The sequence below is a fragment of the Pseudorasbora parva genome, chromosome 16 (assembly GCF_024679245.1).
Source record: "Pseudorasbora parva isolate DD20220531a chromosome 16, ASM2467924v1, whole genome shotgun sequence".
In the NCBI taxonomy this organism is placed as follows: domain Eukaryota; kingdom Metazoa; phylum Chordata; class Actinopteri; order Cypriniformes; family Gobionidae; genus Pseudorasbora; species Pseudorasbora parva.
The window spans coordinates 4856909-4883962 of NC_090187.1; the positions used below are offsets into that span (position 1 = coordinate 4856909).

The following is a 27054-nucleotide window of genomic DNA, read 5'->3' on the forward strand; positions in this document are numbered from 1 at the left end:
CTGCCCCGTGGAATTGTGGGACGGTTACGAGTGGGCCCATCACTTTTCCAGCTTTCTTTCAGGTTCTCTTTCTGAGGATGTTACTGTACACTCCGGTCTGAGGAACGGAACGGACGTGAGGAGGAATGTCGGGAAAATGAAGAGCATGCTTTTTATTTTTTACCCCTCTTAGCCCGCCTATCCTTTGAAGTGTTTTTATTGGTTTATTGGTACAAAGAATGAGAAAAAAAATGATATTTTTAGCTTGGTTTTGAGCAGTAACCGCATAGCTGCCCTGTCCCTTTTCCGTTTGTGAATGAATTGCCGTGATGAACGACATAATTGAGCATTATGAAATCCAGTTCACTCATGCTATAATATCAGGGCTGGTTTCCTTGATAATCTTGCGCTGGGAATGTTTCTGCAAAAGGGCCGTTTGCGCTAAAAACAGAAACCTTCCATTTCTGTGAAGCGTAATCCATTATGCTAATGTGTATTTGCACCAGAGAAAGACTGTGAAAAGGGACAACGCAGACAGGAAGATGGATACAACGTTAGTTTTTGATTACTAAACTGTGATATCTCCTGATTTATTTGAAGATGTAGGAAAATATATGAAAACGTTTGAAATATATACTTTATTCGAGATTTAATATATATTTCAATATATGTAGAAGTCATTGCAGATATTTATTGTTCATTTATGTACATAGAACACTTATCAAAGCTCTAGATGGATAGAGTTTATACTTATTAAACTGCGTTTTCTTCAGCAACACGCACAAGCACGTTTGAGACGTGCATCGTGATTTGATCGGTGTCTATTTTGGTGAATGTAAGTGTGTGTTCGTGTGATGTTTTAAATCATTCCACTTAGCACGTCTTGTGTCTTCCTCCCGGCACATGAAGCCAAACTGCCTTTTTCTTGCCCAGCAGCTCAATCCACTGGGCGTCTGTTTACACATCCGCCTGGCTTCAGAAAGCCGAAAACGACCATATATCGGCTCGGAAACCCACGCACGCTTTCCCTGCTGCGGCACCATTCCTGCTTTTTATTTGGTCTGAAGTGAGAGTCTGGACCAGTTCATTCGCTTTTTTATTTTAGCCCTTATTTTGTCATCTTTTAAATCAGTCAAATAAAAGAAAAGTTATGGGAGGTAGTTATGATATTTTTATAGAGCATAAGTGCTCTAGCCTAAACCAAATGTAGTATTTATAGATGGTAGGATATATATATATATATATATATATATATATATATATATATATATATATATATATATATATATATATATATATATCAGTTCCCTTTTTATGCAGACAAAAATAAAAAACGAGATGTGGCACTTTACGTCCAGTCATTAAAGGACAGAAAGCCTGAAATACAGTAAATGTATGTTTGCTGGCACATTGCTGGTGGGACATATGATTATATTTCAGCTACAAACCACATGGTATTGTATTGATGAATGAATGTAAGATGTGGTTTTGTTTCCCCAGAAAAGCATTAGTAGTAAATTCCCAGACGGCAGCATAGAGACGGCCCAGATCTGGCCCACGTCTGGTGCATGTGGATCCCACGCATACCGGATGTGGCCTGGATCTCACTCTTAACTATTTGCTGTTTGTCTGGCTACATCTTTCAAATCCATCTTTAGCGCTGCTCTGTGCAGTGTTTGAAGCCGGCATTTTATTCCAGAGCGTACGTTTGTTGCGGTTGAACTACTGAGATAATTACAGGTTGGACAGTTTCTCCTGGTTTATTCACTCACTGTTAAAACCTTCTCTCAGTTATACGTCTTAAGAGCTTTTATTTCTGCTTTAGAGTGCATCTGTGTTGGTTGTTGGGTGTGTATTCTGATTTCTCTGTGCGTTTAGAGAAAAGATGAAAGGTTTACTCATGGTTTGGTATTTTGGAACTGATTGGAAAAATCAAATGAATCACTGTCACAATCATGTTCACTGTACTGTATGTGTGAATGCCTAATATGTAAAAATCATGTTTAATGCATTTTTGTCTCTTTGTGAACCACCCGTTCTCTTCTGCTAAAACTCAACCAGAGCAAAAAATGATTAACTTTCAGCCTGATTGTTTTGCTCATATGCAGTGACTTATGATGTATCTGACCAAAGATTTGAGTTTGCATTTTGCAACTGAAAAATGTGTTGTCACTATTAGAGAATTATATTGAGCATTTGTGATGAAGTATTTAGGCAAAAAAAGATTGTTTTAAATTATATTGCGAAATGTTCATATCATACTCTGTGCTATGGGATTTTACTGATATCATTTCCACTGTACCTGTGCTGTAGTTCCTTGAATGACATGATAACTGTGTCCAAGCAACAAACTGTCTCGCAAATCAACTGGTTTATTTTCTTGAAAGTGTTCTGATTGATTTCTGATGTCCATCTGTGGCATCCCATAACTTAACTGCTGTAGCAAGGAATTGTTTTTGTTTTTGTTTTTTTAGAACAGTTTTTATCTCTGTTGACCAGGCTGGTTTGTACATGTTTCCATATGCACTGTATGTATATGACTCACTGATATAGGAAGCAGAACTGTGCTGTGCACAGGTTTCCATTCTTCCAACAACTTTTGTCTAATAGAGGCTCTGATTCAGTGGCTCTCTGATCTATGTGAAGTAGACAGATTGCAAATAATAAAAATAAAACAACACTGGGAAAATACCTTGCGACATTTTCTAAATTGTTTTCCCCTGAATGCCCCTTTTCCCTTTTGGATTCTCTAGAATGCTTGACTTTAGATGCCTCGGAGAAATGTTACTTTTAAGCTACATTTGTTTTCTCAATTGCAAAGTGTTAATATCTCACACACAGACAAAATTACATTATGCTTTTGGAAGTGTGCCTGAAGCTGGAGTCAAAGCTTTTAACACCTCATTAAAATTCAATCTCATCTCCCATACAATAGAGAACTTGGCCTATATCACGCGACTGTGCACTAGCATGTCTAGCCAATAGATGGAGACATAACCCAATCCTTTCATTACGTAATATCCAGACGCATACTAGATGTAGCTTGCAGTCTTTTTAAAAGGATTAAATGCAATTTGTTTTGCTGAAATAGAAAAGACAATGTTTATTATAGAAATACATAGTATATTGGGACGGGATATATATATATATATATATATATATATATATATATATATATATATATATATATATATATATATATATATATATATATATATATATATATATATAATATTTCACCCACAAACACACATCTCAAAATCAAGGACAATATATAGAAACATCCTAGTGGAAATCCAGTTCCCTGCAAATGACTACATCCCATATCATAACCAAGTATTTAGTAATTATCCTTATTAGGTCAACCACGCATTGATTTTCCTTTCGACTGACCGGTCGCACCAGACAAATTAATATTCTCGGCGTCCATTCATCATCAATGCATCCCGTCTTTGCTTGAGCGCACGAAGACCCGCCATGGTCTGCATGCAAATCAATCTGCAGGAGACTGACCAATAAGAGTGTGGGAGATCCTCAGGAGGGCGGTGACGGTGAGCTTACAACCAATCACGGTGGAAAGGGCGGAATATTCTAATGATCAGGGAACACCTCAATGTACAGCAATGTGAGGGATTCAAACCTGATATCTCCAAATATTGTCCGATGCAATATGAGCGACAGAGGCTCGCGTTAAGGGGAAAACACTCAATCTAAATGGACATGTGTCTCTTTGCAGCGTGATAAACGTCCACAGTTGTAGCAGAAGCAGGCTGACGCAGATCATATTGAAAGATTGATTGCTTTTGTTCTGCTGGGAAGGGTGAGGAGGCTCTTAGTGGACCTCGGGATTCCTCGGAAGATGGAAGAAGAGCGCGGTCGGATTAAAGAGCGTCTGGAGGCCAGTTTTGCGTGGCTGTGTGAACTGGAGATGCTGAAGCAACGGCAGGAGAGTCTGGTCCTCGGCGCCCTGTCGCTCGGGGACTCAGTGCCGGGATGCCCGGCTTGGGGTGATGTGGGTCCGGCCCGCAGCAGCAGAGAACAGGAGCAGCTCACTTTAAGGCTACAGCTGGTAGGTGATGAACACGATTCTTTTGGGATTCCCTCCAGTGGTTCACTCTCGCTTTTTGGAGATCTGGATATTGAAAATGTGTGTTGGAAAAGTTTTAAACAGAAGAGTAGCAGACAATCTGGCCATTATTATTCTAGTCAAGTGCACTTTTAAACATAGGTTGAAAGGTTTATTTTTATTTTTTGTCATAGTTAACATTTTTGGTTCACCAACGTATAGCCTACCTTTTCGTTGTATTGGTGGTTTAATGGTTTAAAGAGCTTACTTCTGTAAATAACCTTTTATGGGGTAAAAATGATTCCTGGATGTTCTTAATGAAACAATATGTGCCAGTAAAGAGCCTTTATGAGTGTAGGGAACAAGAGGCTTGTTTTAAATATGTACTGGTATTACGTAATTGGCACGTGAAAACTGCGGTGTGTCGATAGCCTAGGGGTTTTATGTTCACTAATATGCCATACCAATATCATTTAGCAGCAGTTGTGCTGTATGATTTAAAAGCAGTTCACAGCAAGTGAATGTTTTTGACAGCTGTGATTGATGTGCATGTGGGAAAGGGGGCGGGGCATGTAGACATTTAACTATCCATTGTTCGTTTCGCATGGGTTTATCAGTTCATACTCCTAGAAATATTAAGCTATTCGTTTCTTTAACAATGTATATTATCCGTGTTTATTTTATATTTTATTATATTATATTATAGGCCTATTATATTGTGGTTTAATAGCCTATCGTTTGTTATGGTTTAAAATTTAAGTTAAAAATAAAGTCTTACACTACACTTCGTTGATGAAACTGATATCTATATTTTAATTGTTTATTTGTTTATTTTAGTGTATTTCGTTTGCATAACTCTTGTCCTTCCATTAGCTACCTTTCCGACAGTTTGTCTCCAGGGATTCGGACCTCACTCACTCTAACTCAGTTTGAATAAAGAACGGGGAAAAGGCGGTGAGAGAAATCAAATAAGCAGCGGTATCTCTTTCCCCAGAGTTTCTCTCCCTTGGATGTATCAGACAAAAGGCGCATGGAGCGGAATATTAATAAGTCAGACTCTCGCGGGACGGGCGTGCGCTCGAGACGCATCAGCCAAATGAGCTGTCAGCGGGTCACGCGCTCCGCCTCAGCGACCACCGGAAACCATTCTTCATTCAGACTGATGAGCGTTTCCATCAGCAAAGATCTATCTATCTATCTATCTATCTATCTATCTATCTATCTATCTATCTATCTATCTATCTATCTATCTATCTATCTATCTATCTATCTATCTATCTATCTATCTATCTATCTATCTATCTATCTATCTATCTATCTATCTATCTATCTATCAGTTTGTGCTCGTGACTCATTCAAACTGCAGCTGTTAATTAACCAATTATAGAAAAAAGAGTGATCTCCTCAGGCTATAGTGAGAGTGGAGTGCGGTGCTCACACTCACAGCCCTGTAGGTAACATGTAATTACACATGCTCCCGTTAATAATATAATTAGCAATATAACTGTGAAATCTTTACAGTTCATCCCAGTTGTTTCATGTAAATCTATGTGCTTTAGACCAGTTTGCCACACACTACAGATGTATTTGTAGTTCAGTTTTAGTTGAGAACCCAGCAGTGTTTGCATTAGCTAGTTTGCACATACAGCGTGTTCAAACACACTACATCAGCCCTCAAGGCCAAAGTTTTCCTGTTGTACTTGCTGCGGATGTGTGGATTAGTGCAGTTTGGTGATGGATTTTGCACTTTAGGACTGTTAGAGTGATGTGTGTGTATGCTGATATTGTGGGGGTAGGGTGGCGTGTGTGTATATGTGGCCACAGTGGCCTAGTAGACCTACGTTACCTACATTATGTGGACAAAATGTCTCCACAAAGATGGCAATATCCAAGATCCTTGTCCTTGTCGGGAATTTTTTTTGGTCCCCATGAGGAAAGCATCTTATAAATCATACTGTGATGTTTTTTTGAACACGCAAAAATGCAGAATGTTTTCTGTGATTTGTAGGGGCAGTGTGTATACAGTTTATAGTATAAAAGCCATTATGCCTATAAGTCCCCGAAAAACATGGAAACACAACACGTGTGTGTGTGTGTGTGTGTGTGTGTGTGTGTGTGTGTGTGTGTGTGTGTGTGTGTGTGTGTGTGTGTGTGTGTGTGTGTGTGTGTGTGTTTTTGTGACATATCAGGACTCGTGTATAATGACATGGGTATGACATAGGTTTTACAAGGATAGGGTGACTTATGAGGCCATTCCCCATTTGTTCAAAAATCTTATAAATCATACAGAATAAGGTTGTTGTTGTTTTTTTTTTGTTGTTGTTGTTTTGTTTTTTTCGAGAAAGTAAACTGCAGTTTCCTTTGATGGGTAGGTTTAGAGGCAGGGGTAGTGTAGGGGCATACGGTTTGTACAGTATAAAAACCATTACGCCTATGTAATGTCCCCACAATTCACAAAAACAAATATGTGTGTGTGTGTGTGTGTGTGTGTGTGTGTGTGAGCCTGTTTATGTGGTTTATGAGGACACAAATTTGTATAACTACATGGGTATTACACTGGTATTACACTATAAATGTGGTTTATGAGGACATATCAAATGTCCTCATAATTCAAATGGCCATAAAAACATACTAAATGATGTTTTTTTGAGAAAGTAAAAATGCAGAATGTTTCCTGTGATGGGTAGGTTTAGGGGCAGGGGCAGTGTAAGGGGATAGAAAATACGGTTACAGTATAAAAACCATTACGCCTATGGAGAGTCCCTGTAAACCATGTGTGTGTGTGTGTGTGTGTGTGTGTGTGTGTGTGTGTGTGTGTGTGTGTGTGTGTGTGTGTGTGTGTGTGTGTGTGTGTGTGTAGTAGGATGCTGGTTGTGCCGCATTTTGGCACATTAAAGGCAAGGCGCTCACGGCTGCCAGATAATGAGAGTATGCGTGCAGCCTGATCTCCCTCAGGTCCTGTCTGCTTCTGTGATAATCAAATAGACTGTTGCCTTCTGCATGCTTTTGTGTGTGAGGCCTTTGAGGGTGAGACACCAGACCAGCTGATCCGTCGCACGACAGTTAATCGTGATCACCAAGGGAACACAAGACGAGGTTGATTCATAGACTTCAGAGAGAATATCTGATATTAGCTCTGAAATCTTCTAAACTGGATCGTCAGGATTTGTAGTTCTTTGTTCACTTCTGGCAGACCTAAAATTGTATTGAATATATCTATCTCTGTCTTCGTCCACTGTTTTTTCCTTTCTATACTCTGTCATTTTCTCTCATGCACTTGAGCTTTGACCTCAGGCGCTAAATTATGTTGCCATGGTTTTATTAGCTAATGAATTCTAAGAAAAAGTCTTTCAAGTCTTATTTTTGTCATGAATAATGGACAGGTTAATTCAAGCAGTGTGGCAAACCTGCTGATTTCTATGGGGATGGTGCGTTGTAAGAACATAGAAGAAAGCAATGTTCCATCATTTGACTCAAATATTAGAAGATTTTCATCAATTTTTCAATGAGAATTTCAGAGAGGCAGGTCTGGTTGTCCCTTTTGTGCTCTATTTTGCTGATTAGTTCAACCGAAAATTAAAGGGTTACTTCAGCGATTAGCATATGGCTTTGTATCAGTAGAAACCCTGGAGTATATTCAAATGATTGTGCTTTCCCCCCTCATGTCCCCCTGAGACAAGAGATTTATGAATTTTATTTCTGGAAAAATTCCTCCTTTGATGCAAATTGACGATATTTGCATCATCGGAGGAATGTTTGGCCAAAGGCTAAAGACTACAGCCAGCAGAGGGAGCCATTTCTGCATGTTTTGAACCCGCGCATGGAGGATGGAGATCACACTCACAGCTCAGCTCAGCTACAGGCACTCATTTAAACGGAGCTATGGTGAGCAATGTAAGTCTTTTAACTTCTCAAATTAATTTATATGAAAGTTAGCTTGTAAAGGCATGAACTAAAACGCGCCAGACTGAACTCGCGTTGTGAATGTATGCCGCGAGTGTAGTCACGATTACCTCAGCTCTCATCGTGAGAGCTCATCAGCTCATTTATCTGACTCCTGCAGTTAGTGCTCAGTGCTGTGATACTTGCGCGGTGACTCGCTCATTATATTGAACAGACACGTTCAGTTTTTAATTGTAGTTTCTTCTCCAACTCAGTCACAGTAAACAAGTTGGTGGCTTTGGGAATGACCTCACAGGACAGCTATACAATTCTGGGAATTGTAGTCTTTCATCCCCATGAGACAAAAATACATTTTCTGTCTTTTCTCAGTCTAGAAGGCACCAAATTCAAAAATAATTTCACATTTCTACTACATTGATGACCCAGTTTAAATACAGATTTATCTTCCCAGCGCTGAAGTACCCCTTTAAGGACACGTGTCTGAGACATTAGCATGATGTGTCCTAAATCGCTCCCCAATACCATATAATATTTGACTCTTCACCTATTGGTTGTGGTGTCAACGACATAGAGTACATTCATTCAGTCCCATAATCCACCTCACAGTCCACTTTCCTGCAAACACTTGAACACTGAAACACACATGAACAAGCTAATCAAGGTCTTCAGGATTATAAAGAAAAGTGTTTGAATTTCAGCATGGGATTTCGCATAATTTTTTGTCTGGATGCCAGCCGAACTTAGCCCAGCCCACAAAATGTTTAGGCCGGGCAGTTCGGTCTGGCCTCGATCCATAAAGGAATAATTATCTCCGAACAGAAACTGTTCGGACCAATGAAATCATCAGGGCGGGCTTTAGACGATGATGGATAGATGATCAACAGTAATGTAATCATCTACGTCATCAAAGGGGCTTGGATTATATTTGTTCGAATCCTAAATGGAGAGCTTGTTTGTATATACTGGGTTTGCTATGTTGGGTAGGTACTCTATCGTTAAATCATTTTCTTTTTTTACAACACCGGCTAAGATCGTTTATTCCAGCGCGCGTGCAGACAGGGTTGCCAAGTTTTTACAACAAAACCCGCCAACTACTAGCCCTAACAATAGTTTCTCGGGGGGGTTCTCTGGAAAAATGGCGTTTGGGGGGTAAAATGTGTGTTATTTTGGCAAGGTTGCCTGCTAAAATTTGCACTCATGTGTCTATATATCACATAATAGTCGCTTCAACTCGCGGACATAGAAAACAACCCGCAGAAAAAAACACGGACTTGGCAACACAGTGCAGTTGAGCTCTTTTGACATTTGACAATGCGTCGCTTTGTTGCTCTGATTGGTTGTTGGTCTATCCAATTGATGTCTTTCCTGGTTGGGTTGAAACACGCCCCATAATCACAGCCCAATGAAGCAGTTTCAGACTCATATTCTGACTAGAATTAAGTATGACCACGTCCGGCAAAATCATTTTACTAATTCCCGCAGATTTTGAGCTCACACCCAAAGTGTGCATGTATAAAGCCGCCTCTCAGTACTAAATTTTGTTATTTTCCGCTGCTTATTGCACTTGCAGTCAAATACACACAATATATTGAGAGAGAAAGCACATTGTAACAGTTTCTGAATCTGTGTCAGGTCTTAAAGTAACAGCAGCCTAATATTCCTGCTAATATTGGATATATTAGGCAGCAAGACAGCATTTTGCCCTCAAAGTTGATGTGTTAGTAGGAGTTAGTGAGGATTTGAGCGAGTTTGACAAGGGCCAAATTTTGATAACTAGACGACTGGGTCAGAGCATCTCCAAAACTGCAGCTCTTGTGGGCTGTTCCCGGTCTGCAGTGGTTAGTATCTATCAAAAGTGCTCCAAGGAAGGAACAGTGGAGAACCGGCCACAGGGTCATGGGCGGCCAAGGCTCAGTGATGAACATGGGGAGCGAAGGCTGGCCCGTGTGGTCCGATCAAACAGACGAGCTACTGGAACTTAAATTGCTCGAGAATGCTGGTTACAGTGCATCTCAGTTTGTTGCGTATGGGGCAGCATAGCTACAGACCAGTCAGGGTGCCCATGCTGACCCCTGTCCACCACCGAAAGCGCCAACAGTGGACACATGAGTATCAGAACTGGACCACAGAGCAATGGAAGAATGTGGTCTGGTCTGTGTACGTCGCTTACCTGGGGAACACATGGCACCGGGATGCACTATGGGAAGACGGCAAGTCGGCAGATGCAGTGTGATGATTTGGGCAATGTTCTGCTGGGAAACCTTGGGTCCTGCCATCCATGTGGATGTTACTTTGACTCTTACCACCTACCTAAGCATTGCTACAGACCATGTACACTCTTTCATGGAAATGGTATTGCCTGATGGCTGTGGCTCTTTCAGCAGGATAATGCGCCAGTAATGGTTCAGGAATGCTTTAAGGAGCACAACAACAAGTTTGAGGTGTTGACTTGGCCTCCGATCCATGGAGGCCCACCTTACAACTTATAGGACTTAAAAGATATGATGCTAACATATTGGTGCCAAATACCACAGCACACCTTCAGGGGTCTAGTGGAGTCCGTGCCTCAATGGGTCAGGGCTGTTTTGGCTGTAAAAGGGGGTCCAAAACAATATTAGGAATGTTATAATGTTATGCCTGATTGGTGTATGTGGGTTTTAATACTTAGACCACTTCTATTATTATTGATTGCTCTCAGGATGTGAAGAGACCAAAAAAAAAAAAAAAAAGCCTACCTTTAAGGCTATTCTGTACGTCAGGACTGGTGTCAAGTACGTTTTCCTCATGTACTCGAGACTTCACTTTAAATTAAAATGTCATACCAGGATTGACCTGTGGCAAGCCTCCATGTTAAATAAAACAAAGTTATTCCAAACATATCTTAACCTTGTGCATCAGCCTGTCTCAACCTAAATTGTTGGAAGTCCACTGAAAAATTTGTTTTATTAGCTTTAAAAAAATCGTTCAAGTCTGTTTCTTACATCTGTCTTGGATCTGTATACCTAAACATTGGTTGTCATCATTATACCCTTTATTATGGGGGGGAAATAGAGAACTGACAGAACACTGAAAGTGGTTAAAATAATGACCGAAGTCAAACCACCTTTGCGTCATAGGCCGGTAAAATAAAACAAGACACCCAAAATACTCTGAGCGATGATTCGGGCCAGGTGTGGAACATACTGTAGGGACAAAATCTGGACAAACTAAACCATGAACAAAACTAAAATAAAACCCAGACCCAAACACAGGTTCACTTGCAACACGGTGCCAACCACAATGTTTTCATCTAACTAGGTCCTGAAACAAAACCAGAACCACAGGATTAAAAAAATAGCACACTCAACAGTATCTGTCCTGTCTTTGATCAATTATTGATGTTCTGGGTTTGGTGCATGTGCCATTTGCTTACATAACTACTGCCAGTGGTGCGCACGAGCACACTTTACACTGGTGACATGCACACAAACAAGCTTTCCATCCAAGCCATCTTCTTCTATTGTCATACAAATAATGTTTGATTATTCTAATATAGGTGCACAATTCATCATTACTATTTTCTTTTATACAATATACCTTTTCAATTATTTAAAATGTAACAGTGTTTTATGCGGTTAGGGTGAGTAATGGCAATCTAGGGCATTATTATGCTGATGCACCCTACTACTGTCCTCTCAGCTAGTTATGTGCTTGTATGCCACTGGACTATTGCATTCCTGTAACTCAAACATTAACGCATGAGTGCTCCCAGTGTCAAGGTTATGGGTTTGATTCTCAGGAAATGCATGAACTGATGTTCTGTTGTACCCCTCAGAACCGACTCCAGGGCGCCCCCAGTCTGCTGATGCTGGCCCTGCAACAGCAGCTGAGTGAGCTGAGAGTGGATACTGGACTCGCATGTGAGCAGAATCCAGAGGAGGATCTGGACAGTCCCAGCGCATCAAGCTCAGGTACTCCATGACTCATGAATCATTTATTCCAGATGGTGTTCTGCAAAATTGCACACTTCTTGTGGATATATTATACTATGTACAGATGCACAAAAGTGTTGGTCAATACCAGATACAGTATATATATCGATTTTTTGTTATAGTTGATGGTATAACAGATGAGGTGGCTAATTTTAAATATATAAGCTGCTATATTTAGTTTTTTGTTCCTACTAAAGCTCCGACCTTGCATGCTTCAACACAAGAACGCAGAAGAAGAACAGTTGAACTGCTTGTAGCTTGAATCTTCTGTTGCAGAAAAATAATAATCCAAGCTTCTGCTTCTGACAGGCCCAGGGTGGCCACTAGGAGAGTAAATTTGCCACTATTGTACCACTTCTACATAAATGCAGTTTCACACGAGATGCAGAAAGCACATGTCTCTAGTTAATTTTCAGAAAAATAAAAACAGAATCTGGTACCCTTTCAAAAGGTGCACCTTTGTACCAAAAGAGTGCATATTAGTACCTAAATAGTATTATATAGTAGTATTATATTATTATATTATATTAGAACCTGTCCCAGTGACCATTTTTGTAGCATTTTTTTCTGAACGTAGCAGTTGTAGGGAGTGAGGTGTACACTGTAAAAAAAAAGTCACAGTTTTTTTACTTATTTTGATGAGTTAAAACTATGTAAAAACACTGGTTGTCATAACTTATAACTTAACATAATATTATTTTGTACCGGGTAACCAGGTTATGGTGTCCTATTCTCAACATTTGTGATCTGCATTTAACCCATCCAAATGCACACACAGCCTTGCATATTGAACACATGCACACACTGTGAACAGTGAACATGTGGCCGTTTGTGATATGGTGCCCAGAGAGCAGTTAGGGGTGAGAGGCCTTGCTCAAGGGCACCTCAGCTGTGGGTAATGAGAGTAGAAGAGAGCGCTGTTCATTCACTCCACTCACCTACATTTCCTGCCGGAAATGTATTATCTGCCAATGTTTATAAAACCCAGTAAATGACACAAAAATTGTAAGGGAATCAATCCCTTCATTGCAAATAATAATAATATTTTAAAATAATATTTAAAAAATCAGTTTTTTATAGTGATGTAAAATAAAATTTTATAGACAAGCATAGTTTAATCCATATTGCTGTGCTGTCTGAAATTAATTTATTTATTTATGTGACTTTTTAATGTGCATTATTTTGCACATACACATGGGCACCCTGACTGGTCTGTGGCTATGCAGCCCCATACACAACAAACTGTGATGCACAGTGTATTCGGACACTTTTCTATCAGAACCAGCATTACCTTCTGGAGCAGTTTGAGCTCCAGTAGCTCGTCTGTTTGATCGGACCACACAGGCCAGCCTTCGCTCCCCACGTTCATCAATGAGCCTTGGCCGCCCATGACCCTGTGGCCGGTTCTCCACTGTTCCTTCCTTGGAGCACTTTTGATAGATACTGACCACTGCAGACTGGGAACAGCCCACAAGAGCTGCAGCTTTGGAGATGTTCTGACCCAGTTGTTTAACCATCATAGTTTGGCCCTTGTCAAACTCGATCAAATCTTTATGCTTGCCCATTTTTCCTGCTTCTAACACATCAACTTTGAGGACAAAATGTTCACTTGCTGCCTGATATATCCCCCTAGCCGGTGCCATGATGAAGAGATAATCAGTTATTTATGTCACCTGTTTTTATAACGTAATGCCTGATCAATGTGTATATGTGTGTTTATGTGTGTGTGTGTGTGTGTGTGTGTGTGTGTGTGTGTGTGTGTGTGTGTGTGTGTGTGTGTGTGTGTGTGTGTGTGTGTGTCTCAATAAGTTTGAATGTAAATTGTTTGCTTTAGTATGCAAATGTAGTTTAGTATGGTCTTTGTTTTTTATATTCCCCTTGGTTGGCTGGTTTTGGGCATTAAATATCAGGATGATAATGACCAATTACTTCATCCGATGTGATCACAGATATACAGTATTGTGGTTTTGTGTTAGGAATTGTGTTGCCATGTAAAGTTATCTTTAATAGTGAGATGTACACATGTGAATAGTAGAAAGTAAGCTAATAATATTGAAAATAAGATTTAAATTTATCTTGATCCCTCAGGGTTTTATGAACAAAGTGAAAGTATGTCTCCTCCACTGCGTTCCTGTTCCTCTCCAAACCTCACTGCCTCCTGTCACAGGCCCAGATCTCTGGGTGAGTGTTTGCTTTTAATCACTTTTTACACCCACTTATAGTGCATTAATTTGTACTCTCAGTATTATGAATAACCCTGTGGACCTATGGGTATGTTAGGATTTGAACTAGAGGTTTTCAAATTCATACCGATAGACTCTGCAGGGGGGTGCTAGGGGGAAATATGAGGAGGGAAAAGTTCATAAATAAAATTAAAATAATATTTTAAAAAAAGTCAAAACAACTTCTTCTTGATAATATATTTATTACCTTTTATCCGCATAGTATCTGTAAAAGTAAAGTAAAGTAAAAGTGTCTGAATTAAAATATAGCTGGCTTTGAAGAAGGGAGTCTTTTGCAAGGGAATCATTATACTTCAGGAAGTTTGAAAACCCCTGGTGTTAGGAACTAGTTTTATTTCTCATGAAGTCTTTTATTTCTCACATGCTGACAGATGCCTACATGCTGGATTGGGAGGGTCATATGGAGCCCACAGTACATGCCACACTCCCTCGCTCATTTTCTGCCCCATACCCCCCACTCGAGGGTATTGCAGAGGGAATAGAGGATGAAGAAGAAGATGAAGAAAGCCCTCGGTGGGTTACAGATCAGATGGCTGATAGGAATGAAAGTCTTATGCCCGAGATGAGTTTCACTTCTGATGTGGCCGATCCTACAGTGAATATTGATGATGGCCCAACCGAAGAAGACATCCAGCAGGCTATGCGTGTGGAGGCGTACATCCTGGGACTCCTGCAGCGGCGACACTTCAGATCTACAGGAGGAATCGACTGTGAGCCCGGTCAGTGGCGAAACTTGCACACATACCCTCCTGTTTCACTTGACCAATCAGAATGGCAGGAATGGGCACAGCTCTCAGAGGAAGACAATGAGGCCGAGACCCAAGACAGATATTACACGAACCTTCCCAATGCTCAGATTGGACAAACTCCCCAAAGCAGCGAAGAGGCAGAATCCTCCTTGGAAATGGATCAGTATGGTGCAAAAGAAGTTTATGACAGCAGCAGCGACTCCCCTCATCATCAATCGGTTTACAGCGAACGCCGTCCCAAAATGTCAGATACCATGAAACCACACATACACACCTGCTGCAATCACACCTGCGTACCTATGTCGTCAACTCCAGAGTCCCATGAGCAACACCAGCCCATCCCATCTCAAAAGTGGGCTCTTCTTCGGTCCCTAACCAGAAGGGTTCCAGAGGAAAGGTGGACAACTTCGGGGGAGAGACAAAACAAGTCGACCTGCCGCTCTCGGTCAGAGGACAGTTGCGTCTCTCAAGGATGGGCCACCCAACCGGAGCACAAATATTATACTGTGGGACGGGATATCAGCAGGCATCATAGTGATGAATTTCACCCATCCAGTCAGCGACTCTGGTGCTCCTCTGCAGATCTTAGTCAAGAAGAGGATGAGGGGGTATTCAGAGAGGATGTGCATGAAAATCATTTACTGGTCAAACACACTAGTGTTCAGTTTGCGAAGCAGGACCAGAGGTTGCAAGAAGCTAACACTGCGCCTCCCGATGGTTCCGACTCCAGTCTGAGTGAGACCTTCTCTCCAGGGACCAGTTCAGTGTCCAGTGACTCAGATGAGAGCGGTGGGCTGGTCTGGCCTCAACAACTTCCTCCTCGTTTGCCCCCTTCCTCCTCCTCCTCCTCCTCTTCCTCACAGAATCCCTCTAATGCAGCGGTCAAAATTAAAGCCTCGCACGCGCTCAAAAAGAAAATCATGCGTTTTCGTTCAGGCTCCCTCAAACTCATGACCACTGTATGAGTTCTCCACTGAATTCATTTGAAATCTTCACTTAATCTGCTTGTTAAGTCGTGACACTTTAAAAATTGTTTTGTGGGTCAAAGCCTCTACAAGTAAGAATGCCAACTTAACACCCGTTTATGAGCATTCAAACTTTTGAAACTCATGGTGCTCATGGTATCCTATGATTCTTTCCCACTGCATTGTACAGTTTGGAGTCGGTACGGCTCACTTGTTGGTGCTTTTCCACTGCATGGTATGGCTCCCTTAAATAGTCCCACCTTGGTTGAGGTTCCAAGCATGTCATACTGATATGAAAATGTGACGTGTAAACACTGCAGAGCACTGATTGGTCAGAGAGTATCGTCACTACCAGATACCACTACGCTTTTGTGCCAGTGATATAGCGATTGAGACCTCATTGCTAAATGCTAGTTTATCTTACCCTTGTGTGCCGTCGAGCAAACAAATTGATGTGCGCTTTGTTTTAAGAGTTCCCAAACTCTATTTTGTTTTGCTGCCATCAGCCTCCTTTGAAACAAACTTCTTCTTTTTGTAGTTACATCCACATGCCGAGAAGTAGAGGCAGCGCAAATATAGCGATCATTCTATAATCCAACCCACTTTAAAACGGTACTAACTGCAGTGGAAAAGCGCTACTAGACACCGATATTTAAATGATTCAGAAGATAAGGTTAGCATCATGAGTTTTCATTAGTACTACAGCATACCGTGACTGTATATTACCACAGTTTGTTGTTTGCTTTTGAGATCCGATAGAGCGTTTGGACTCGGAAGACGTGACGCGCCGTCAGACTTAACCGGATTACAGTTTGTTTGTAATAACTCCCCTCTTTGTTTTCAGCTGGATCTTGTTTTCTTGGTCTTCACTTCTGGGATTCTCGTATCTTTCTTCTTGTTAATAAAAGAGACAAAACCACATGATAAGCAAAGCAAACCCACAAAGCCCACTAAACCCATTAAAAGATCACATCAGATGTGTCACAAAAGGAACACATTGTACTTGGTCCACACAATGGAAGAAAAGCTGTTTGCTGACCAACATTCTTCAAAATATTTGTTCCACGTGAGAAAGAAAATACTGTCCCTTTAAAAATAATATGGGTCTGTAAGCATCAAGTTCGCAGGCATGCCCCTAAATCTCTTTCTTTCATTATAGCTATTTTTTATGATTTTAAGTTATGTTTTTCTTGATTATTGACAAGAGGAGAAGATGTGAGGTGAGAGAAGTTACCAGGAAGGATCTCAAACCAGGTCTCAAACTGAAGAGTGCAGGCCCACAATTCTACTTAAAGCCATTTTAACCCTTACACTGCTGATGATAATGATGATGTCACATTCTCCATTGTGTAATGCGGAGTGAGAAAATTTTGCCTGGGAATATTTTAACAAGCAAACAGGAATTACTAGGTACTCACAGAGCAAACTGCAGGATGAACAGAGATATTCGCTTGCCTGAAATTGATTCTCATTAGCTTTGCATTTTAAAGAGGGCAATTTTCACGGCTCATCTCACAAACATATGACAGGATGTGCCTGGGGTTCTGGAGGCATACCTATCAGTACTGCGTACCACTTTGCCTGCCATGTCTCAGGTGTTGTGTCTAGTTTGCACAGTATGGTAACCATTCATGAGAATGAAGTTTACTTGATACGTATTTTGTAGCATGTTTGTTAAAACGCATTTGTAGTTTACTGCAGATTTTTCCAAATTTATAGTGACTAATTAGTATTTATACTTTATGAAGTTTGATATCGCATAGCTTCTTTATTGGCACCACCTAGTGCATTGGAGGACTGGAATATTTAATTGTCTTGCTGCTACACAGCCAAACGCCCTTACCTGTGATGTACAGTGGAAATACAATACCCCAGTGAGGATTGTGCACTAAAATATGCCTTGCCTAAACGTAATAGTTCACCATCTTTGATCTCATGCCTGCAGTGTATTTTGAAGATTTTCATGTATTCTTTGAAAATGATCCTGCTCATTGCATGTTGTTAATAAACTCTTATTTGTTCATCAGCCATTGTCTCATCCATGGGTATTATTTTAAATAATAAAGCTAAAGTATTTTATGTCAGCTACATAAGGACTTGCCAGAGTCATATAGGGACTTGCTGTACCAAATGCATACCAAAAAAAAATTGTATAATCTCCAGATGAGTGTTTAAAAAGTATCTTTATTTCATAGTTTCAATATTTATACATGGTTAATCAAGATGCAAAAAGTATATTATATGTATAGATGACTTCTGATATTCAGTGAAATACACAGTCACACAAACTCAAAACTGCATTACACCTCATATAATACACAAGCAGGAGAGCAGGAGAGGTTATAAGGGATATAAAATCTGTTCATTGCTCAGCATTCTGTATTGTTCTCAGTTGCCATGGAGTGATTTTATATTTAGCTGCCTAGTTAGAACGTTGCTAACCCATATCCAGACAAAATATTGGTCCTTGAAATGTTTTAGCAAAAGCTTTCTGAATCACTTTTACTAAATCACATTTTCCAACTTTCTGTGCCATGAGTATCCCCACAAATAGTCACTAAATAACACAAATTATGTGGATGTCTTAACTACCATATGATGCTTTATGTTATGCACTATTAGTCCCATGTTTTCTAGAAGACAAAAAAAAGTTTACAAGTGAACTTTTGGTAGTACACTAACATATGGTAGCATCAAAGATTACAGACCAAAAGCCACAAAACTCAAATATATTTGTAATCATGTGATGGTTGGAAATCACAGTGCCTGCGTCTCAATCAGCTCCCTAGTTCAGTAGTCAGGGCACTGATCACGACGTAAGTCAATGGGCTGACTCCCTGATCAGTGCCCTGACTACTGAACTAGGGAGCAGATTGTGACGCACCCAGTATTACAAGCTGGCAGTTTGTTTTAAACAGTCACTCTTTCCTGACCTCTGCTGGTTATCAAGCTCATGGGCAGCAGGCATTTTACAACCGCGAAGGACAAAACACTCCTGGCAAGTTCAGCTTCTCGTGGTGTTTTTAACATTTATTTCCTTGTAAAAGAAGACCGAAGGTAAATGCGGTTTTGTCTGTTTTTACTCACATATGACTTCAATAGCTCCATTTAACAAAGAGCACCGCATTTTAGTTGTGTCATGTGAAAAGGCTATTTACATGCTACGTGATATAGTTTTGATGAATGCAAGGGCATTGTAAAAGTTTTTAATGAGTCACCAAGAAAAAAAACATTATGGAGTATTGCAGTGTAATTACTAAATACTGAATTAGGCTAATTATAATATTTATTTAATAATCATAATAACTTTCCCTCCTCATGCATCATCATCTCTTCACTCGTCTGGGTGAGGGCGGTGCGTTTTGTCACTCACATGAGATCCACCAATAGCAAGCCCCCACCTCTTCGAGAATTTGCATACGTCACAATAGGGAAGGAAAGACGATCGTAACTTATCTTTCTCATTCTGACTTTAAAGCTACACTGTGCAACTTTTTTATTTTATTCTTAGCTAAAAACTTAGTTCTTTCAAAAATATATGTGCTCATTAATGTATATACTTCTTTCAAGTTATAAAGTATTCTCGTAAGTTTATAATATGCCATTGAAAATACATACGGGTGAGGGGTTTGAATGCTGGTGGCCATGTTGCCCCTCCATCTTGAAAGTACATTTGCCAAAGAGAGACATACCCGTAAATTCAAGCTTCACCTTTTAACACTCGATGGCACCATGTCGAATGTGAAGAGGGGGGTTGTCATGTTAATCTTGGACTAAATCGGCCACCGTAGGAGTTAAAACGAAATCAGAATTGAGAGGAAGAGAAACTATTCCCTGGATGGTCATATACCTTTTCGCCGCTAGATGGGGGAAAATATCACACAGTGTAGCTTTAAAAGACAGAAATGCCATCTAGGTTCATCCTAAAAGGAAAATTCTGTCATAATTTAGTTTACTCACCCTCATGTTGTTCAAACCCTGTGTTGTTCGTTCATCTACAAACACAAATTAAGATCTTTCTGATGAAATCTGAGAGCTTTCTGTTCCTCCACTGACAGCTACACAACTAGATGCCTCTAAAAGTTCATAAAGACTAAGAGATCCATATAAATTGGGTGGTTTAGCCCAAATTTTCTGAAGAGACTCGATAGCTTTATATGATGAACAGATTGAACTGAGGCTTTTATTAACATACAAACATTCATCAAGCATGTTTGCCTTAGGAGCGAGAACCAACTCGTGTTACATAACTCGTGTTATGCATTAATTTAGGCCCTGTCCCAAATGCCACACTTCATGTGCACTTTCGGTCTTGTGGACTTACAATGACCGCTACGTGCGCATGTCCATTAAGTCCACGAGACCGCAGGGTGTCCCATTTGTCATTTTAGGTCTCAGAAGGGTGCTGGCGAGTGCCCCCTTTGCGGCCGTTATGCGCCCTCAATGCGCACTTCTGCCGAGCCCACACTGGTTTCGGACTTCTTCCCGGCAGTCAAAGCGGCATTATGTCGTGAAAGTGCGGACTCAGAGGAAGACCGTGAGGGTTTAGGGTGCCATTTGGGACAGGGCCTTAAGCGTCCACAAAGAGCAGTCAGGTTTTTTCTCACACGTCAAGCAAGTTCAGTTGAGCTTCTGGTTATTTTCGCTGATCAGTGAAACTTTTTGATGTGTGGAGGGACTGAAAGCTCTCAAATTTCATCAAAAATATCTTAATTTGTGTTCTGAAGATGAACGAAAGTCTTACGGGTGTGGAACAACATGAGGGTGAATAATAAATGACGGAATTTTCATTTAATAACCCCTTAACCAATCAGTGCCATTTTAAAAGGGATACAATAAAATAAATGATTAACTAGCCTAAATGTAAAGAATCACCCAAAATAATAATGAACCCAAATAATATATATATCATCATATTTTTGTTATATTTTTTATAGGACTACTATTTTACATCTTAGAATGTGCAGATGTTTATTTATGTCTCCCATCATACAAACTCAGTACTTTTACTAAATTTACTTTTTAAATTTACTAAAGCTCTTCTGAAACATATGTCTCTTTTGACAGCATGAAGGCAAACGCTTTCATTATTCGTGCGGTCGCATTCTCCGGCACATGCACTGAGGTTTTGTTCGCAATAGGCCTACATGTAATGCACATGCAAATTAATATGCGAATCAGAGAATTGTGTTTAGGATTTATAATAAAAAGACATTTCAGAATCTGAAATCTATTTGGATTTATTCAAAATTAAAATTAGTGCATGTAAACGTTTCAGTGGTTATGAGTTGCTGTTTGCATTTATTGTACGATACATTTTATGAATGTTTATTCTTATTATTACGTTTTATTCTTGACTTAATAGATTAAAATTGGTTACATGTTTTGTACATCTTTGTTGTGTTGCATGCAGGCAATGATTTCATCTGGGATTCTCTCTGAACATGCTGTCTGTGGTTGACTTACTGTTTGCAGACATGCTGATTTGATTGGTCGGTGCCTCTGTAGCGAAGTGGAGCACACTCCGAAGAGAGCTAATTAGATTTTCCTTGAAACCGCGGCCAAGGCACACGTAGAGCAGCGGGTTCAGGCAGCTGTTAATGTAAGCCAAACAGAGCGTCAGCACATGGGCCAGACGCAGGTTGACTTGAACACTCTGTGATTGTCTGTACATCGCCAACTGCAGAAGATCCACGATCTGTAGGGGAAGCCAGCATAGGAAGAAGCTGAGCACCAACGCCAAGATGACTCGCAGCGTCCGGGCCGACTTGTCTCTTTGTCCTCGTCCGGAGCTCGTCGTGTGGTAAACCTTCCAATGGCTGATGCAGATGATCAGGAAAGGCAGCAGAAAAGACAGAAAACTACGGGTAAGGGTTACGGCCCATGCATGATGTAAGCTTTCGTAGAAGCTAACGCACAATGTTTTCTCGCTCTCTACATGTATCCCCATATGAGCAAACTGAGGAGAACCTCCAAGGAGAGCAAGAATCCAGACAACAAGACAGACGCAGCGGGCCTGCCTAGGATGCCTGTGGTTCTGGCACCACACCGGTTTGGTCACCAGAAGGAAACGGTCCAAGCTGATCACAACCAGGAGCAGAACGCTGCAGTACATCATCATGTAGAACAGACCGTGGAGTAATTTGCAAGCCAAGTCACCAAAAGGCCAGTGTTGGTCCTGGGAGAGCGGCACCATGAGGAGAGGCAACGACAAGCAGCACAGCAGATCCGCAAGGGCCAGATTTAGAAACCACTGCGCGTTCACTGAGTTCGGCATTCGGAACGCGGTCACCCACACCACCAGACTGTTCCCAGGGACGCCCAACAGGAACACAATGCTGTAGCAGACCAGAGCGATCCAGTGCCGGGGCCCTATCGGAGACCCTGTTGCAGTGGGGTACACCATATCGGTGAAGTTTTCATAGTCAATCCAAAGGTAAGTTTCATTAAAATTGTCTGAATCGACTAAATTAAGGTCACCGTCCTCCATTTCAGCTGTGAAACAAGAAAGAGAGAATGAACAGAAAATATGCTAAGAAGAAGTATTTGCACATTTTACTTAAGTAATGTTCTAGTATATTTCAAGTATACTTTATGTAGTAAGTATACATATTGCCCACATATTTTTATATAAAAGTATTATGTTTAAGTATGCTCAGGGCTTGACATTAACTTTTTTGCTCACCAGCCATTGTGGCTAGTGGTTTTCCAAAGTTACTAGCCACTCAGCATTTTCACTGGCCACAATTTTGCTGTTTGGAAATTACATTGTATATGTTTAAAGTTAAATTTGGCATGTGTAAATTACTTGATTTTGAGTCATTTTACTTGATTTAGAAGATTTAATAGGCCATATATTTAATAGGATCTAGGCAATATAATAGGCTAATATGAGATTTGTAATATGATAGGCTATGAGTTATTTTAGTTAGGCAATATATATAATTTAAAAAAATACCCTAAGCAAATTACAAAAACAATTAATAGTAAATAAAAAATAAAATAAATATTCAGATACTAATACATATTTATTTAATATGTATACATTTATTTAACATCTGTAGTTGTTTGATTAACATTAATGACAGACAGGTATTTAATTGGGCTGCTGAATGCATGGATGTAATATTTGTGACACATATCCAGTTATTACCCACCTTTTTACGCGACAGTGTTCATGCCATGGACATTTTGACATCAGTGTGCGCGTGTATTTGACTATTCAGGAGCAAGAAGAATTCTCTGACAAGTCATGCTTTAGAGAGCTCAGCAATTGCAAACTAATATTTTCGTTTGTAGTGCAGTAATAGAGACCCTTCAGTTATTTGTTGGTGCATATATGATTGCAGTCACGATTATAATGATTGAGAATGGGGAAATCTGAGAAGAAGAAAAGCAAGAACACATGGCAACTCAAGGCTAATACTGCTAATAAAGCTACCTCTGCGACGCAGCAAGACTCAAACTAACTTTAGAGCAAAAATTTGCATGATTACCTCAGGTCAGAAATGGATTCTGCCGATATCATGCCCGCTGAGGTAATATTTCCTCCTCTTCCCCAAACTCCATGTGAGTCTCCTGTAGTTAAATATCGAACGATTGAGAGCTGTGATACTGCCAATATTGATTCTGACACAGGCTAGAACGAAATTGTTGAATAAAGTTGTTATTTTTGTTTGTTTTTGTGCACAAAATCTATTCTCATGGCTTCATAAAATTAAGGCTGAACCACTGGAGCCACATGGACTATTTTAATGGTCTTTAGTACCGTTCTGGGGAGAGGGAGGATGTTCGGGAGAATGCTATCCAGGAAAAGCAAAGGACAAATTTCCAAATTACCTTGTTATCACTGTACATTGACTTTCAATTTAACTTACCAAGCGCTTCTGTGATGCAATTCGGCGGGCAGCAAAAGACCCATATTTTCTCAGGAACAGCAATTTAAAAGAGGATTCGTCTCTGACAGAAACCATGGTCTCTCGTAGAAAAAGCAAGGCGAGATTTTAGGAGGAAGAACCTTTAGCTATTATGGCCTTTGTGGATGGCATAGACATTTAAACTTAAACTCCCCTTTCTGACTACTCCTTTACTTACTCCACTAGACCTGCACATCTCACACAAACGCATGGCTTCGCTTCCAAAGGTCTTTATTAACCTCCTGGAGCCGCGAGGAGCACTTTTAAGCTTGGAAGAGCCAGGATGTTTTTAATATATTTATATATTTGTATTCCTATTTTATTTGTCTGAAGGAACAATGTCATATACACCTAAGATGACTTGAGGGTGAGTAAATCATGCGGTAACTTTAATTTTTGTACACTTCAACTGTCCCTTGAAGGATTTATATTAAAATATTTAAGATTGCACTTTATAGAATAGTTAAGGGGGGGTGAAACACTCAGTTTCAGTCAATCTCATGTCAATCTTGAGTACCTATAGAGTAGTATTGCCACCTTCATATCTCCGAAAAGTCTTTAGTTTTATTATATTTATAAAAGAAATATGGGCTGTACCGAGTCTTTCCAGAAAAAAACGAGCGCCTGGAGGCGTATCGAGTGGGCGGAAATAAAGAATGATGAGCGCAAAGTGGTGACGTCCTCAAGCGTGGAGATGAAAATGTTACCCTAATAAACCATGGCTATCAATCAGATTCAACGAATACAGATATGATCCAGAATCATGGTATGATTTGGTGAAGTCCTGACAGCAGTGAACGGTGGAGATCCACTTTGCGCCGCGACTGAAGCGATGTTGTGACGCTTCCCGTAATTTCTGTGTTCAAATCGGTTCAAATGCAGCGCTGCCTTCCTGGAATGCTGTGCTGACGCGTTAAAGTCGCTCGACGTCACCCATAGGAATAAAGTGGAGCGTGGCGCAACCATAGGGCACGTCAGACGTGTTCACGGATGACTGGATCTGCACCTGAGTGTTTATGGCCGTGCATTTCCTCTCTCGCTCTAGTCACGCGCGTGCACCCTATCGGGAGAAGAGCCCGTACGGCCCATACAAGGACCTTCTGCTCTGTTCATGTCAAGTCGACCCATACTCGGAAAAAACTCTCAGAAACTTGTGAGAAACCGGAAGGAGTATTTTTGACACAGAAATACTCCATCAAACGTCCAACATTAGTTTTTGAAACTTTGTCTATGTTTAGGATGGGACTCCAAGTCTTTAACAGTGTAAAAAGCTCAGTGTGCATGAAACCGCATTTCACCCCACCCCCCCTTTAATGGGTTTAGTTTAGAATTTGTTGAAAAAATGAGGAGCTTTAAACATGCTGTACTAAATATTTTTATTTTATATAAAATTAAATAAAAATAAAGTTTACTTTTTTTTACTATCCAAATTACTATCCAAATATGACTTCTATCACAGAACATCCGCCAGATATAGAACCTTGAAACTCAGACCTGTCAGGTATGTAAGTATGTACGACAGTATGTAAAACTATGTGAAAAAGTATTTTAAGAGGCTATTAAAATCTAAATATTAACAATACTTAATTAAACTTTAAGTATATCTCAATCAAAAGTGGACATGTATAGTCATAATATACTTATACCGTTCTGTCAGTATAAGTCAAGTACACACCTAAGCGCATTTTAAGTATATCTCTGAGAAGTAGGCTACAAAAAAGTAGAAAAAAGTAGTTTTTGTTTAAACGAATTATACTAATAGCACACTTGAATAAACATACTTTTCGTAAGGAAAGCTTTTTTTTTTTTTTTTTTTTACCATTTTTATTATGTTTACCATTCTATTGTAGAGACCTTTTTTTAAATAGTATTCTTTTGTCCACTAAAGGAAGAAATTATGAAAGATTTCAACACTTTGTAATAATACATTAGTACAACTCTAATCTTGCTAAAAATATATCAAAATGAATGAAAAAATACCTGTGAAGTTGAGCAGATCTGGACAGCAAATGTGATTCAGGTTGTTATTTTGTGCCCCTTAAAGCCAGGAAATGATTGCAAGGTGCTGTGGGCCAAGCCCTGTCCTCAGCAGTGTTGTGTAAGCACTTTTTACATGATGTTCGAAGCAGTGGGTGGCTAAAAGGGTTAATAGAGGAATCAATTTAAACTGGAAGTGGAAGGATTCTGTCTATCACGTTATTCAAATAGCAGATCTTTGATTGTTTTTTGTTTTTTTTCCTTCATTATTATTGGACGTAATTATTAGAGACAAGAATCTGAACTACAAAATGATTTTCAGTAGTGGCACTGATGTATTTTATTGCTTTAAATAGTTTTCATTTGTAATAATCCTTACATTTAAAATACATATTGCATTTTCATATTGAGTAAAATACATATTGCAAAGAGAAATGCTTCATGAAAACATTGCACAAAGCAAAACTTTGTTTTTTTTTTCCAGTTTGGTAAAAAACACACAATACACTGCACGGTTTGAAGTTTTGTTTTCTATCCAGAGGTGCACTTGATGGTTCTAATTTCCTTTGGACAAGACTAAAATACATCAACACAAAAACTGACGTGGGTAAAAGAAAAAGGGGACAGACTGTCACGGTTCATGGATTCCCTGTCTCACTCTTGGGTGCGTGTTGAATGTAGGTGAGGGCGGAGCCTGGGATTGGCTCATCACGCACCTGTGGCTGATCACCTGCACCAGCTGCAACTCATCACCTTCACCCTATTTAGTCTCTCTGTTTCTCTCTTGTCTTTGTCAGAGCGTTGTTGGATGTTTCCCCTTGTGTCTCCGTGTTGGTTATCGTTTCCCCCTTCCGTGAAACGCTGGATCCCTTCCCGGATTACCTCTACCGATCTCCCGAGTCACAGCTGCTCACAGCCTGCCCGTGTCACCAACAGAGCCTCTCTCACTGCTCTGTCTTACCCGGACTTCTTCAGTGTTCTGAGTTTTGACTTCTGTGACACTATCTGTCAAATTAAACTGAGTTACTTGCAATTGAATCCTGCCTCTGTGAATCCGTTACAGAACGCTCTGACCAACCATGGATTCAGCGAGTATCAACGCCCTACTGACCAGCAGCAACGAGAGACTGGACCAGCAGGAGGCGAACTTAACTGCCACAGGACAGGCAGTACACACTTTGGTGGCACGGGTGGCCGAGCTGACCCAACAGATGCAACAACTCGTCGGTCCCACTGTGCCCGACCCACCGCCGACCCCCCACACACCATCCGCATCGCGGCAACC

The 27054-nt window shown here is 40.3% G+C and overlaps 3 protein-coding genes across 25 annotated transcripts in view; 2 read left to right on the forward strand and 1 right to left on the reverse strand.

Moving 5' to 3' along the window:
- Positions 1-2670, forward strand: part of gramd1bb (GRAM domain containing 1Bb) — a 214759-nt gene extending 212089 nt beyond the window's left edge. For all 22 annotated transcript variants that reach the window (XM_067420124.1, XM_067420126.1, XM_067420125.1 and 19 more), the window contains one exon: positions 1-2670. This exon is cut by the window's left edge and continues 301 nt beyond it. The gene's annotated coding sequence lies outside the window, so the exon portion shown is untranslated.
- Positions 2671-3527: 857 nt separating this feature from the next.
- On the forward strand, positions 3528-17904 carry LOC137043339 (dapper homolog 3). Its single transcript, XM_067419596.1, has 4 exons — positions 3528-4048; positions 11763-11898; positions 14008-14100; positions 14534-17904. Exons 1-4 carry the CDS (start codon positions 3839-3841, stop codon positions 15874-15876), a joined length of 1782 nt encoding a protein of 593 aa, XP_067275697.1. The 5' UTR covers positions 3528-3838; the 3' UTR covers positions 15877-17904.
- A 2226-nt stretch (positions 17905-20130) lies between these two features.
- On the reverse strand, positions 20131-25903 carry c5ar1 (complement C5a receptor 1). Of its 2 annotated transcripts, none has more exons than XM_067420342.1 (2): positions 25773-25903; positions 20131-22371 (listed from the first exon to the last, which is right to left on the reverse strand). In XM_067420342.1, the coding sequence occupies exon 2, from the start codon at positions 22364-22366 to the stop codon at positions 21299-21301; it is 1068 nt and encodes a 355-aa protein (XP_067276443.1). In that variant the 5' UTR covers positions 22367-22371; positions 25773-25903; the 3' UTR covers positions 20131-21298. The 2 variants fall into 2 exon arrangements, with proteins under 2 accessions (XP_067276443.1, XP_067276442.1); XM_067420341.1 differs by lacking the exon at positions 25773-25903 and adding an exon at positions 22562-22611.
- Positions 25904-27054: the final 1151 nt, after the last annotated feature.

Bases quoted from the DNA above. Each gene is read 5' to 3' on its own strand.
- LOC137043339 (XM_067419596.1), top strand. From the start codon at position 3,839: ATGGAAGAAGAGCGCGGTCGGATTAAAGAGCGTCTGGAGGCCAGTTTT. The intron at 11,899-14,007 runs GTACTCCATGAC...TTGATCCCTCAG, and splicing joins TCCCAGCGCATCAAGCTCAG to GGTTTTATGAACAAAGTGAA. The intron at 14,101-14,533 runs GTGAGTGTTTGC...ACATGCTGACAG, and splicing joins TCACAGGCCCAGATCTCTGG to ATGCCTACATGCTGGATTGG.